The following is a 15414-nucleotide window of genomic DNA, read 5'->3' as shown; positions in this document are numbered from 1 at the left end:
GAGAGAGAGAGAGAGAGAGAGAGAGAGTGTTGAGGCTGAAGGCTAAAGATGCTGGTCTTACTCTTTTGTAGCAGATAGGGCTGAGTACCCAGCCCCTATCCCTCGGGTCTTACCACTTCAGTGCGCTCCAACCTTCAGCTGCCTCATGTTTGCATCTCTTTGCCTGAGGATTTTCCACAGGTAAGAAAGCCTTCTGTCTCCATTGTTGGCAGGCCAGAAGTCCTGGCAAATTAACACCCTTGGAATAGTCCTTGGCCTATGACTGATGGAAGTTGGTGTATAAAGACCCCAGCTCCCCCAGCCCTCGGGCAGGGTGACCTTGAGCTGCATGCTTTACACTGTTCTCCCAGAGTTCCCTGGTAGGAAGGAGCCCCGCTTGCTCACAGTACTCGCTTGCCTGACCATACATGCTTTCCCTATCTCACGTCTTCACTTCTCTGCTGGTGCTTCCTGGTACCACCTCCCAAGTAAACTACTTGCCCTTCAATTTTTGTCCCAGCATCTGCTTCTGGAGGAACCCACACTCAGACATCCTTTAAATGAGACACAGATACATTTCCAACCCCTCTGCATCCTGGTTACACTTGCCTGTACCCTTCTTCTCTCTCATTTATTTCCTTTGCAGAGTGTGGGATCCATGGACCATGGTGGCCCAGCTGGGCTATGCCCGGCATGGTATAGACAGGTCCCATTACCTTCTTTCTTGGTATTCTGCCTCTGTTAATACAATCCGAGATGTCTTTCCTCTGGGGCAGTGCTGTCTAATATAACTTTCTTCAAAGATGGAAATGTTCCTATCTGTACTAATCCGGTATGGTAGCCACCAGCCATAGGTGTCCACTGAGCGCTTAAAATGTGGTTAGTATAACTGGGGAATTGAATGTTTTATTTTATTTTATTAACTTTCAATAGATACACGTGGCTAGTGGCTACCATATTGGATGCAAAGCTCTGGGACATGCCCTACCCCCTGTAGGCTGCTAAATGTCCTGGAGATCAAGCCTGATGGACTGTGGGGAGGGCAGCTCAGTGCACCCAGCTCTTTGTCCACCACAGCTTCCTCAGGTCAGTAACCCAGAAGACAGCCGCTCGGGTTCCAGGGAGGTCAGCAGTGTGGGCCAGTCTACAGATCCCATCATTAACTCCCCCTCTTTGAATGCACTGTCCTTCAGCTGCTCCCCACCCCTGCAGCTGGAGCAGACAACCGGAAGAAAGGGGCTGGGTGAGGTGGCTGATCTGGGCGGTACTGAGACAATAGCTTTCTTTTGGTTAGTAAATTGAAAAGTTCTTCCTGGAGTTGAGGAATAAACATGTTTTCCAACTAAGAGTACATTGAGCTCAAAGTGCCTAGAGTTTAAGGCAAAGTCAGGCTAAGGATAGGGCCTGCTAGAAGTGATCCAATATCTATTCTCCCCTTCTTCTAAGTAAACGAACTCTGGTATTTATCCAGGCTCACAGCTGGTCAGAATAAAAGCCACATTTTCCTGTCTCCCTTGAAGCTACATGTGGCCATGTGACTAAGTTTTGGCCCATGATAGATAAGCAGAAATGATCTTCATCTTCAAGCCTGTATCCTTAAAGAGAGGATGTGTACCCTCCTCTCCCTTTTTCTCCTTCCTGCTGGCTGACATACAGACCTAGTTGTGAGAGGCAGAGTCACCATCTTGGGCTATAAAGAGAAGCCTGGCTAAAGCAGTGGTAGATTTTATAGTAATGGGATAAAAATGCCAACGAGTTCCAAACAAGGATCTAGTGAAATTTAGGGGAGGAGAAAACAGAGCTCCAAAAATCTTCCTTTGGTTAAATAAAATGCAGTAGGTCCAAACTTTGACCTAACTGTTATAAGCAGTTAATGTCTATCAAGAGACAAATCTTTATTCATTGATTCATTTATTGAGTGTCTGCCTTGAGCCAAGACCTGTGCTCGGCACTGAGGATGCAGGAGTAAACAGGACACTTAGAGTCTTTCCCCTCACAGAGCCTTCATTACCATTCCTTATTGTACTTTCTAAAGTGTTTTTACGGTTAACTCCAGTCAAGATGGCACTGAGTTCATGCTTTAAGAAAATCCTTCTCCTCAGCTAGGACTCTTATACATTGCAGATGGGAATGCAAAATGGCGCAGCCACTTTGAAAAACAGTTCTGAAGTGTTTTATAAAGTTAAACATACACTTATCATAATACCCATAATCCCACTCTCAGATATTTATCGAAGAGAAATAAAAACTTGTCCACACCGACTTATGTAAGAATGTTCATGGCTAATTTACATAAAAGAGCCTCAAATTCAAAACAATTCAAATGTTCATCGACAAAAGGATGGATAAACAAACTGATGTATTCACATACAAAAAATATATTACTCGACAGTAAAAAGGAATGAAGTATTGTCATACACAACATGGATAAGTCTCAACACCACTATGCTTAGTGTAAAAAGCCAAACACAAAAGAGTATATATTGTCTGATTCAATTTATATGAAATTCTAGAAAAGGTGAAACTAATCTGAAGAAAGCAGCTCACTGGTTACATGGGACTGGGGTTTGCGGAAGAGGATCGATAGCAAAGGAGCACAAGGGAAGTTTGGAGGATGATGAAGGTATTTTTGTCTTAATTGTAATAGTGATTCATATATATTTATCAAAACTCATTGAATTATACACTTAAAATTGGCTCTTTATTGTATATAAATCATACTTCAGTAAAACTGATGTAAGAGTGGGAATATAAACCTCTGTTCATATACTACGACAATAGATAAATTATATTTTTTAAATAAATAAAGTTACATAACCACACTCACAAATATTTCTGTTTGGAACAGAAAGGGAACAGGAACACAAATAAAATGGAGGCTGAAGCCTCAAAACTGCCAGGCTCTGGGTATGGAAACAGGCAGAAGTAACCAGGAATCTTAAGTCCTACTGAGTAAATGGGGACCAAAAGGATCATTTGAGAACTGGAGGTCTAATGTCAGACTCACTGCTTGAAACCATATCTTAGGTAACAGGGCAGCAGATGCAAGTCTGGAAATTGGGACTTGAATCAAGCCATCTTGACACATTAACTGCATCTGTGATATCTCTGATATCACCAAAAACAGGGAATCCTGAGTTGCCAATAGGAAGCCTGTTTTTCAACTAGCGTTCTGAGTGTCTGGGTTCAGACAAGAGCAGAGAAAGAAAATGGACAGAAAAATTCCTCTTTAACATAATCCCTCAAACTAAAAGTCTAAAGCACGCAAAGAAAACTGACACCAAGAGAAACAACCATAAACTCAACTCGTAAACAGATGAATTCACTCGTGATAAGTGCAAATAACGGAGCAATCTGAAATGAATTTAAAATAAATTTAAAACCCTAAAAAAGGTAAAGAACAGAATGACCTGTAAAAAGAAAAAAGTCATGAAATAAAAACAGATATGGTTAACTGTTGACGTGAAAAAGAAACTATTAGAAATCCTAAAAATAAAAAGTACCATTCTTAAAGTGAATTCAAATAGGATAAACTCTAAATCAGATACAGTTGAAGAGATAATTAATGAATTGAAAGGTATTCCTGAATAATTCACCTAGAAAGCATCACAGACAGATAAAGAAATAGAAAATATAAAAGGGCCGTTAAGACATGGGGAGCAGATTGAATGATTCCAACGTACATGTTATAGAAATTCCAGAAAAGAACACCTGTAATGGGGATACAATATCCCGTGTACAATATCTAGATGATGGCTGAGAATATTTCATAACCAAAAAGGAAGTCCTCAGGTGAAAAATACATACCATGTGCTAAATGGGACGGTTAAAAATAAATCTCAACCAGAATCATTGTAATGATAGAGCAGACTGTCAAAGATAAAGAGAAAAATTTTAAGAGTTACAAGAAAATAAAGACAAGTAGCCTACAAAAGAACGCCAGTTGAATCAACAGCAGATTTCTCATTAATAGCAATGGAGGACAGAGACAGAGAGGTACTATCCTGAACATGCAAAGGGAAAAATAAGATGAACCTACCTCAATACAGAGCTAGGTTAACTTTGAAAAAGGAGAGCAAATTACATTTTCAGACTTTCATAGATGAAAAGAGTTTACCGCCCACACCCTCACTGAAAGGATGACTAAAGCAAAAGGGAGAGTGAAAGAAGGAAAATATTAGTCAAATATACTGGTAAATTGAATTAATTTCTGACCATGTAAATACGAATTTTTGTGATAAATAGTGGAACAAAAATTCTAGACAGCAAGGAAGACGGAATGGGAGGCAGTTCAGTTGGTGGTTACACTGTGTCACAGGGTTTGCTTTAAAGAGGAAAATAGAGATACTGAATAACTTTACACTGTTAGGAAAATATATAGTTAAATAATTTAGTGTTAAATTTAAATGAAACTAATAAAAGAAATGTGATTTATAGTCTTTGAATCAGTTGGGAGGAAAAGGGATGGGGTCCTAAAGAACATATCCATCAAAAGTCAAGGAAGAAGAAAAAAATTAAAATAACCACGCTTGCTTCCCCCACCCCCAAAGAAATCTCATGGTAACAGAAAACAAAACACACAAACAAAATAAGATGGTAGAAAGTAAATTCAAATAAATCAGTAATCACAATAAATGTAAATGGATTAAATTTACCTATTTAAGGCAGAGACGACCTAAATGAGATCTTTTTAAAATCAAAATCCAGCTATAAACTGTGTATAAACAATAGATCTAAGACAATGACACGGAAATGTTGAAGATAGACAGAAAAAGATATCCTGGCTGAATACTAACCAAAAGAAATTGGTTTAACAATGTTAATATCAGACAAAATAGAACATAATGCAAAGAGCATTGCTAGGGATAAAGTCCAATATATTTCATGATAAGACCAAGAATCTCATCAAGAAAGTGAAAACTCTTGAACTTGAAATCTTCCTTAGCATTTTGATGCTGTCTTTTTGCAGCTACACTTATTCAAGGATTTATCATTAATTGAACTGAATCTTCATGCTGGCCTAAGTCCCTTAATGTGGGAAAGGATAAGGCATGAGAACAAAGGAAGATTAAAAAATAAGGTTCCTCACTAAATTATTAACTACAACACTATGGGCTAAATCAACATAACTGCAACTAGAACAAAGGCCCAGCACACCCTAAATCACTTGAGGGGTACATTTTCATATTAATTGGGACATTTATGTAGTGGTAGTCTAGAAAATGGACTTCATTAAAATGTGCCCACTGTTAACACTTTCAGATACAAAACTCATGTGGGTCCAAATGCAATGCCACAAGCTTCATCTCCTTCTCTTTAGGGGCAGGAGTCAGGGCAGTGAAAGGCCTGAGTTACAGATGAAGGAGATTTTGGAGGCTTAAGAAACCTGGGACATTTGACAAAAATCACATCTGATGACCTTGTAGACAAAAAAAGAGAAATGAGCTGGATGAAACACAATTAGGTAAATTTGTCTTGGGCCCCAAAAGGCAGCTGATAAATAGATGCTGTTAAGCAGGAAGAGAGTTCTTAATTATAGAGTTCTATAACCCAGAATCAAATCCTGAGTCCTTCGACTTATTTACCCACTGGGTGACCTTGGAGATTTTTTTCTTTATTTCTCTGGGTATCGGTCTCCCAAGAAATAGGCAGCTGCCCATTTCAAGGGTTGTTATGAGAATTAAATTAGATAACTCATTAAAGTCCTCGGCACATAGTAAGCACTCAACAAGTGATACTTCCCATTCTATAGAATAGGGAGAGAGTTTAGGATCCACGTGTACAATACCAGTTTCAGAGTTTTGGAAACATAGGTCTCGACAACATGAAAAACAGTTTGCAATCTGGTTTGCAAAAATAGGAGTATGCTATTCATATTAAGACAGGTGATGGATAATTCTACTCTGCTTAGCACTGACTGGACCCCATCTTGAGTACTGGTTTCATTTTTGGGAGCCATGTTTTCATAGGGACCTAGACCGGTGGTTCTCAAACTGTGGTCCCAAGACCAGCAGTATCAGCATCATCTGGCAATTTGTTAGAAATGCAGACTTTTGGGACTCAGTCCAGCCCTACTGAATCTAAAACTGTGGGGATGGGATCTAGAAAAGTGGGTTTTACTAAGTTAACGTTAACAAACGTTAGCATAATTCTGATGTACGCCTAAATTTGAGAACTACTGACCTAGAGTTATAAACATGGAAGAAGGAGCTGGCTTTTTTCTCCATGTCACCCCAATGACAATTAAGACCAAGCATGGAAAACATGGAGGAACGAAACTAGCATAATGGATTAGAGAAGATTCTCTTTGCTAAGAATAAAAGACAACTGACCCAACTAGTTTAAATCGTAATGGGTCTATTGATTGATAATAGGAGTCCAGACGTAGAGAGGTTCCATATCTGGCTAATTCACCAAGTCAATCACATCCTCAAAGACCCAGGCTTTTCCCATCAGTCACTTCTGCATCTCAGTTGGATCAACTGCTCTCCTTATGGTTGCCCGGAGGTGGAAGACATTCCCAGGTCTCAGGCTCAGACACTAAGAAGCAGAGAAACAAAGTCAGTCTTCCTTGTATCTCCTTTTAAGAAACCTTTCTCAGGAAGGATTCCACTCTCCCTCTAGCAGATGTCCCCTAGCATCTCATTTGTGAATTTGACATCATAGGTCACATGATACTTCCTAGACTAGAGGTCCTGTTAGGATAATGGAGTTGCTAGCACTGGCTTAGACCAGGGTTCATCCACCTCTTCTGCGCCATGGACCCCTTTGGCAGTCTGGCAAAACCTATGGACCCTTCTCATAAGACTGCATAAAATAAAATGATAGGATTCCAAAACAAACCAATTATATTGAAATATAGTTTTCAAAATATATTTTTTAAAGTGTGATGTGGGAATAAACTTGCTTCTTTATTAGTGCATTAAATAACAAAATCTAGCAGCCCATCTAATAACGACCATAATTTTGAAGTAGTGATGAGTGTAAATAATGATCTGAGATACCTATAACTATTTTGTGAGGGGAAAATATTTGTGCTTTCTATTGGTGACAAATTACAAGTTACTGCTAATACTCCTGTGGGTTGCTGCTTACATTCACAATGGAAGGAAATGCTAAATTTCAGTTGGAGGTTAGTGAGAACAGAGTAGTCTCTTTCCTCATGCAAGTTTGCGAATCCCGTGCATTTCATCCACAAACCCTTGGTCAGGGTGATCTGTGGACTCCACGTAAAAAGCCCCTGGCTTAGATCAATCAAAATTCACACACTGGGGTTATTAGGAGTGGACACAAGTCTTTTCTGAGACGAGTCATCTTTTTAAAGGAGTGTAGACACCTAAACTAAACCAGGACTAAATCAAGCAACAAGGAAGTGAGCAGGGGAAGAAAGTGGGAGGAGAGGGTGGAGGAAGAGTGGAGCGGGCGTGGCTCCAGGGTCTGCTCCACGTATGTCAGCGAGGATCCTTCAGGAGGAAGAGACTCGTCAAGGGACTCAGACGCCACACGGTGCACATACCAGCGTTCCCGCCAATGCTGGCTTTCTTTCATTTCCCCCATTTTATTTACTTTTGTTTCCTGGTTGGTTTTCTTTAAATATTTATATGTGTATCAAGTGATGGATAGGATACTTTTCCCCTTACAAATGTTCAGCCTACTGGGGGTATTCCTTCTATCTCACTCCTTAGAAGTGACCGCTGCTTTCAACTCAGCAGGTGTCTTTTCAGACAAATCGCTGTACCCATGTGACACCCCAACAGCTCTCACACTTCCTTGTGCAGAGAAATTTATCAGCAATGAGGATTCCTGGGCCCTGCCCTCCCCCATGCTGGTGAATGAGATCAGCCTCAGTATGCCAGATGCTAAGCTCACAGTGCCCTTTTAAAATTCTACAAGGAACTTTTGAGGTTCAGGGAGGGGAGGTGGACCTAATACCACGTACCTCATAAGTGGCAGAGCTGAAATTTGAACCCATGTCTATCAGATCCCAAAGTCCATGCTTTAAATGCCAAATCTGTTGGCTTCCAGAGCTGTACTCGAAGGTGACCAGAGTAAGTCACTTAGTATCATTCCAAGAACGCTTTGTTTTTAAGGAGTGGGGTGGGCATAGTCCTGGAACTTGGCTTGGATGGCGCCCACTTGAGGTGGGCATTCACACTGAAGTGTTTGAGTGCCGCATCAATAAGGCTTGAGTATCCTAAAACATTCATAGGAGACCCCGGAAATATATTCAAAAGCCAGCATTGGAAACACAGGAAGCATTCACATTAAAGTTAAAGGCAAGGCAAAGATGTCCTCTAGGAGTTCTATAATATTGTCTTGGCAATGCTGGGGACCATATATTTTGAATAAAGTCTGGCTGCTGGAGTGAGAGAACCACAGGTCATAGACCATCCAGCCCTGGGATGCTTGAATTTGGCAACAGGTCCAGAGCCCGACTTGCATCATAGCCTGGTTTATTTATGTTCTCATCCCTCCATTCATCCATTCGTCTACCCATCCTTCTCTGAACCTGTTTCTTCATCTGAAAACTGAGGATACATGCCTTTTTGTCAGGGCTGCTATGACGATCAGCACAGGGCCTGGGACACACTGTGCTCTTTCAGCATCAGGCATTATTTCATCAATTCCCAGTCCCCACCCTTAAGGGAGGCTGGGCTCGCTCAGTCTGGTTGGCAGGGGAGCTCAGAGACAGTGTGGGTGGTGCCTGTGGTTTCTGCAGGCACACGGAGGAGAGAGACCAGTGGGTTGCTCTGGTTGCTGGTTACAAGGGCTTGACCTGAGAACTCTGAACTGACACACCCTCAGTCAGATTCTCGGCAGGACCGTGGTGGGTGGGACCCTCCATTGGAGTGAGCCAAGGGGAGTCCAGAGCCCAGGGCATGATGGGAGAAGTTAGGAGAGGGGTCTAGGCTCAGCAGAGTTCAACTGCGTGATGTTGGATGAGCTACTTAGCCTCTCTGAGCCTGTTTCCTCAACTGGAATAAAGGAATGGTGGTATCTCCCGGGAGAAAATGAGAAGCCTAGAGTGCAGTGCCTAACCCTCCAAGCTGGCAAATCCACCCGAGAATCTTGTGCCATGTGCACCAAGAGACACAGACTAGAATGCTCATGGCAGTGTGGCTGATAATAGTACTCAGATGAGAACACAAATTCTTGTCAACAGTAGAATGAATAAATAAGTTGATAAGTTGTAAGATATTCATGCAACAGGTCCAGAGCCCGGAATATTATACAGCAATAAAATGGACAAATTACAGACACACGTGATAACGTGAATGAATCTCACGAATACAGTGGTGCATAAAAGAATAGAGATGGTTGATTCCACATATACAAAATTTAAAAAGATAGACAAAACTGAACTATATCGCTTAAGATGACATACATATAGGTAGTAAAGCTGTAAAAAGTACATTGAGAATATGATGACCTTCAAAGTCAGGATGGTGGTTCCCTCCAGCAGGGAGGAGAGGGGGTATGATCAGAAAGACACACGGGCCGGACTTGGGGTTCTGTTCTGGGGTGCTGTTTGGTCAGTGGCGGCTCACCTTTACTTACTTTATAATTTATTCACAAAACAGTGTAGGCATGTTTTAGGCACTCTTCTATATGTGTGATTACCTCAAAATCTAAGAATAATTCAAATGCCTTGGGCTGGACTGAGGCTGTGGTTTTATTATTATTATTATTATTTTGCCCTCTCCCTGTGCCCCCACCAGCTCTTGCTCTGTGCTTGAGGGGCAGAAAGCAGGAGTGAGAATATGCTGAGTGAGGCATGGTGTGGGCTGGCCGAGCCCTCTCCCGCCTCCCCCTCCCCTGCCACACTGCTTCCAGACACGGATGCCCCAGAAAGACACTGCCCAGAGATGTTTTTAAACCGCTTTATTCAGGTTGGCTGGTAGTCACGAATTGGATCATGTATACAGGGTTACCCACACACCCCTGGGAGAAGCTCTCAGCTTCTCCCACATCCCTCACTCCATTGCTGAGAGGTGGCTAGAGGTTTGAGCCAGTTCTGAGAGGCTGTTGGGCTCAATAGAAATATTTACAAATCACCAGGGGTGGGTGTCCCCCTGATCAGTAATTGTGAGGGGACTGGTACTGGGGCCCCTTGGCTCCCAACAGCCCCAGGCCCTTGGGTGGGCTTGGCATGGACCCCAAAAGGGGGCTGGGAAGTTGGGAGCTGGCAGAGGTGGGCTCCCGGGGGAACCTCAAAGACCCTCCGAAGGGTCCTGCTGGTGCGAATCTCTGCGTGGGACCGCGTGGTGAGAGGGGAAAGGCCCTCCTACTGACTCCTTACGGGAAGGGGCAGATTCCTGGTCTCTCCACTCCCCAACCCGGCCGCCTCCCTGGAGGGTGGGACAGGGAGCTGTTTCTTAGGGATAAGGAGGCTGAACATGAATGACCCACCAGGAGGCAGTGCTGCATCTCTCTCTCTCTCCTCCCAGGGCCCCTATGAGTGACGTTGCAATTGGGCCACAGCCCAGAGCAAGGCTGTCCCGGGGGCTTCTGCCCCATCTCTTCGCCAGGGGAGAGGCCCTAGCTCTGCTCAGAAGATTCAAGTCCACATTTGGGGAGGGATCACAGTCCACACCCCCAGGTCCAAGAGGGGGATGGTGGGAAAGAGGGAGAGTAAGGCTGGGAGGCCCCGGCAAGGGACAGGATTGGGGGACAAGCAAGCAAAGCGAAACACTGGACTCCACTGAAGCTGGTGACAAAAGAAGGCAGCCCGGCCCCAGCATGGCGCCCTGCCCAAGTGTTGGGGGCAGTTGGCCCCTTGGTGCCTGAGGCCACCTCCTCTGAGCCAGGTCACCGCAAGGGACTGAAAAGGAAGGGCTGGGTGGGGCTTACATGCTGAGCAAAGGGGCGGTGAGTGGAGGGCCGACGTAGTGGCCACAGGCAGTCTTGGGGATGGGGAGGCGGCTGGACTCAGGCAGTCCGGTCTCCAGCGGTCCAGCAGCTCCTCATGCACTCTGTACAGCCGTAGGGGCGCGGGGCGGGCAAGAGGTGGGATGGGCATCAGTCTAGAGGCTGCAGGCCTCCTCGTCCACGGAGCGCTTCCGCAGCTCCTTGCCAGGCTTGGGGGGCGGTGGGGCGGGTGCGGCAGGCGGGGCTTCAGGCAGGTGCAGAACCGAGTTCTCGCCGGGCTGCACCCGCAGGTAGGCCTTGACCTTGTGGTGCCGGGCCTTGCCGTCGCTGAAGTCGATGACGCGGCACTCGTAGGTGCCTTCATCTGTAGGCTTCACCCGGGACAGGCGCAGCTTGTGGGAGATGTTACTGCCCACCACCTTGACCACCTGGGGGCGACAGAGAGACTGTGACCTGGCCACAGGGCAGCAGGGGGGGAAGACACTGTCATCCAGGGAGCCCATGCCTAGGGTGGGACCCCATAGACACCCCCAGGAGGGCACACGGACTTAAACAGCAAAAAAGTAGAAGCAACTTAAATGTCCATCAATAGAACAATAAATAGGCAGAAGTCAGTCCGTTCAATGGAATACTGCATAGCAGTTAAAAAGATGAGCTAAGAGCCAGGCACGTTACAGCTCAGTGACATGCAGGAAATGAAAATTCATTGCAGAGCCCTTGCAGTGTGATGTCATTTCTGTAAATAAACACATAAAAACACTCTATACTGGTTTGGGGCACTTGTGTGTATCGAGGTTTAAAACTGACGGGAGGGAACACAGGGGCCGCATAGCGGTGGTTGTCTTGGGAATGGAGCCTAGGGGAGGGCCGTGGATCTACAACGGACTGCAAAGTGAGTTCTTAGCTTAGTCCGAAATATTTTATTTCTTTAAAAAAAAATAAAGGCTGATTACAAACGTATCAGGATTTTAATAACTGTTAACCACATTTGGGGGGAGCGAGTGTCTAAAAGTTGTCTTTGTAACCAGAGCAAGGCCGAGACCTTTATAACCCTTCTAGAGTGAGCCCTTGTGGCCCTAGCTTGTCAGGGTTCACCCGATGGGGTTAACCACCACTCCGCCTTCTGTCACTACAGATTAAGTTCAGCCTGTTCTTGAACTCTTTTGTGCACAGCTTCTTTTGCACAACATAATATCAAGATGCTTCATGTTGTTGCACATCTCAGTTCATTCTTTTTCATTGCTGTATAGTATTCCATTGTCTGAATATACCACAATGTTTATCTAGCTGTCCGTTGATGGACATTTGGGTAAATCTGCCGTGAACATAAAGCTAATGTGAGTTTCTTTTTGTTTTTTTTCAATTTAAAGGGAAAAGGCAGTTGGACAGTTACATAAACTATATCACTGAGAAAGGAGGATGAAGGGTACAGTGGACTCTATGATCTATTTTTATAACTTTCTATGAGTCTACGATTCAAAATAAAAAGTTTTTTAAAAAAGGAGGGGAGAATTGGGCCTGTGGGTAGTTGGGCCTATGAGAGGTGGGTAGCGATAGGAGGGGGCTTCCATTCTTCCTTGGCCCCTTCTTACTTAGAGCCTTTTTACTGCCCTGGCCCACCTCCTGCAGACCCCGCCCTGCCTAGAAAGAACAGCAGAGATGCATCTTCAACTGCTGGGTAGTGACCCCCTTCTCAACGATCTTACCGCCTGCTGCATCACAGGGTCACCCAGGCCTGGGCTGAAGCTGAGTGAGCTCCAGCCCTGAGCCCTACTGATCCATCTCCTCTGGAGGGGAGAAGAGACAACAAGCTGGCTTGGTCTTGCCAAGCCCCAGCTCCTGAAGTGGGGAGCCACTGCTGATGACCTTGACACTGAGGGAGTGCATTTGCTCTACAGACTTCCTTCAGATTCTGTGCTGGGCACTCATACACGTGACTTCAAATCATTTCACTCATCTGTGCTGGCCCCTCTGGTCCCTTCTCATCTCCTCCCAAATGCCAAGCTCTTTCTGACCGCAGGGCCTTTGCACACACTGGTCTTGCTGCTTGGGTGCTGTACCCCATCTCTATTCACCTGCTTGACTCTCATTTATCCTCAGACATCACCTCCTCCAAGAAGCCTTTGATCGTGACCCCCTGTTTATTTTATTCAAAGTAGTTGTCACAATTTGAGAACCATTTAGTTGATTTGTATGCTGACTTGGTTTTTGTTTCTCTTTCTGGTTAAGCTATCAACTCCCTGAGGGCAGGAATAGCTATTTTGTTCATCTTAGTGACCATTATAGGGACTAGAACCCTATAAATAATGACAACAACAACAACAACAATAATAATAATTTGTTGAATGAATGGAATCACTGTAGCTCCTTTCTCCAAATGAAGTGTTAGCCAGATATCATGCTTTCTAAGTTTAGGTCACATTCACATGATTATACCCACTTTACAGATGGTGAAACCAAGGCTCTGGAAGAAGTGACTTTCCCACAGGCACTGAGTCAGCGAGTGGCAGAGCTAGGAACTGAACCCAGGCCTGATTCCATGCACTCTACCCCTCCAAATGGTGTGACAGGCCCACAGAGGGTCACCTGGAGCTGGCAGGGCCACAGGGGGTTGGGGGAGGCCAGTCTTAGGCTCCCGAAGGGAAGAGGGTAAGTGGGTAGCAGCAGCGAGCCTGGCCCATCTCCCCTTATTCTGAGCTTTTCTGGCTGGTCACCATCCCCCATAAAGCAGGAAAACATGGGTTTATGGTACAGCAGGAGGCACAAGATGGGACACTGGCAGAACTTCCCAAAAGCAAGCAGCGGGAAACGCTTCCAGCAGCCCCTCTTGGTGTGGGGACCAGGTGTCTCTCTTCCCAGTGCTGGGACTGGGCCCAGCTGGAAGTTGTCAGCCCTACTGATTCCATCACCTCTGACCAAGGGCATAGAGAGGTCTTGTGGCCTTGCCATGCTCTCAGGGAGTTAGGGGATGCTGTCGCAAATGCGCAGCGGGGAGCGAATTACTCCAACATCTGTTTCCCTCACAGATATTAATTATCCTTCATTTGTCAACCCTACAAGGCGCTAATGGAGTAATAATGTGAAGCGCTGGGAGCAGCCACTCCTCGGGAGGGAGCATCAAGCGTGGCCCACCCCTCTGCCCACCCTCACCCACCCCCAGACAGGAAGCTTGGGCCTGGACCTGTTCCCCCCACCCCAGCAGTCAGCTCCCTCCCACCCTGTCGCCCCTCTGCCAGCAAACACGTTGTCTGCAGAAGCTCTTCCACCCAGAGAGGAGGTGGGGAACAGGGAGCACTGCAGGGGGTACTGGAGGATGGGCTCTGGCCCTGACAGGTCACCCAGACCCTGGCCTCAGTTTTCTTGGGCTAGATCATCCATTCATTTGACGCACAGTTAGCTGGGCACTGGGGATATAGCTGTGAACCAGCTGGACCTCAGCCATGCGCCCACGGGCTCGTGGTCGCGTGGAGACACAGACCTCACACCTATAATCCAGCACTTCAGTGAGCTAGTTTCCAACAAGACAAAGGGGGCGGACACGTGTCAGATACTGCTCCCTCCCAGCCCTGCGGTCTGTGCCTTTAAGCACCGTCTGGAGAAGGCAAATACAAAAACAATAACAACAGTAATAGTAGGGCTGGTAGCTACCGTTTATGGAGTGCTTCATCACAGAGATGATGTGCTAAAGCTTCCTACATTGTATTTAAACCTCACGATAACCCTGTAATGTAGGCACTGCTAGATACCCTTGTATGGGTCAAGGAACTGAGGCTCAGGGAGGTGAAGTGATTTTTGTTCAAGCCTCCCAGTTGTGATAGAAGCCAGGCCTTAAACACATGTCTGGGGAGCTTCTGATGACCAGGAAACCTCAGGTCTGTCTCTCTACCCCATCCCACCTCATCCCAGGCCCCTAACCTTCCATGCTTTAGGGCAGTGGTCCCCAACATTTTTGGCACCAGGGACTGGTGCTTCTATGAGAATCTAATGCCTGATAGTCTGAAGTGGAGCTGAGGCGGTGATGCTGGCGCTGGGGAGCGGCTGCAAATACAGATGAAGCTTTGCTCACTAGTCTGCCATTCACCCCCTGCTGTGCGGCCTGGTTCTTAACAGACCACAGACCGGTACATGGTCTGTGGCCTGGGGGTTGGGGACCCCTGTTTTAGGGAAGCCCAGCCCCTCTCAGAGACATAGCCTATGGGAGGGGGGGGTCTGTCTTCCTGCTCCAGGTTCTCAGGGGTGGTGAAAGCTGCCTGTTGGATTTCATCATTCACAAATTGGGCAGAAAATCCTGTGGCCCAGACCTTCAACTAGACTGACGAGGCCAGGAGCAGAAGAGACCCCCACAGGGCAGCCTGGCTGTAAATCATAATCACCTCGGCACAGGCATCGACAGGCCCTAGTGGTGCAATTAAGCACCTAATTACGCTGAAAGAAACAAGGCGAGTCCACACCATGCCCAAGCTCAGCCTCCTCCCTGCTCGCCCGTGGCACAGGCCTTTCCGGGCATGGCAGGGGCCCCTGGGCCATCAGGCGGGCAAGCTGGGATCTTTCTCCAGAGCCTTCCAG

The 15414-nt window shown here is 45.8% G+C and overlaps 1 protein-coding gene across 1 annotated transcript in view; it reads right to left on the bottom strand.

Annotated features, from left to right (window-relative positions):
* Positions 1 to 11003: 11003 nt before the first annotated feature.
* VSTM2L (V-set and transmembrane domain containing 2 like) overlaps positions 11004 to 15414 on the bottom strand; it is a 32196-nt gene continuing 27785 nt past the window's right edge. Inside the window, exons 3-4 of the mRNA XM_006921802.1 lie at positions 14897 to 14950; positions 11004 to 11276 (exon numbers count right to left, since the gene is read on the bottom strand). Of these exons, the coding sequence (XP_006921864.1) occupies positions 11004 to 11276; positions 14897 to 14950 (327 nt within the window). The remainder of the gene's footprint in view (positions 11277 to 14896; positions 14951 to 15414) is intronic.

The sequence above is a fragment of the Pteropus alecto genome, unplaced genomic scaffold (assembly GCF_000325575.1).
Source record: "Pteropus alecto unplaced genomic scaffold, ASM32557v1 scaffold45, whole genome shotgun sequence".
NCBI lineage: Eukaryota > Metazoa > Chordata > Mammalia > Chiroptera > Pteropodidae > Pteropus > Pteropus alecto.
Note: the sequence above shows the minus strand (reverse complement) of the source record. Positions and strands in the feature narration are given on the sequence as shown.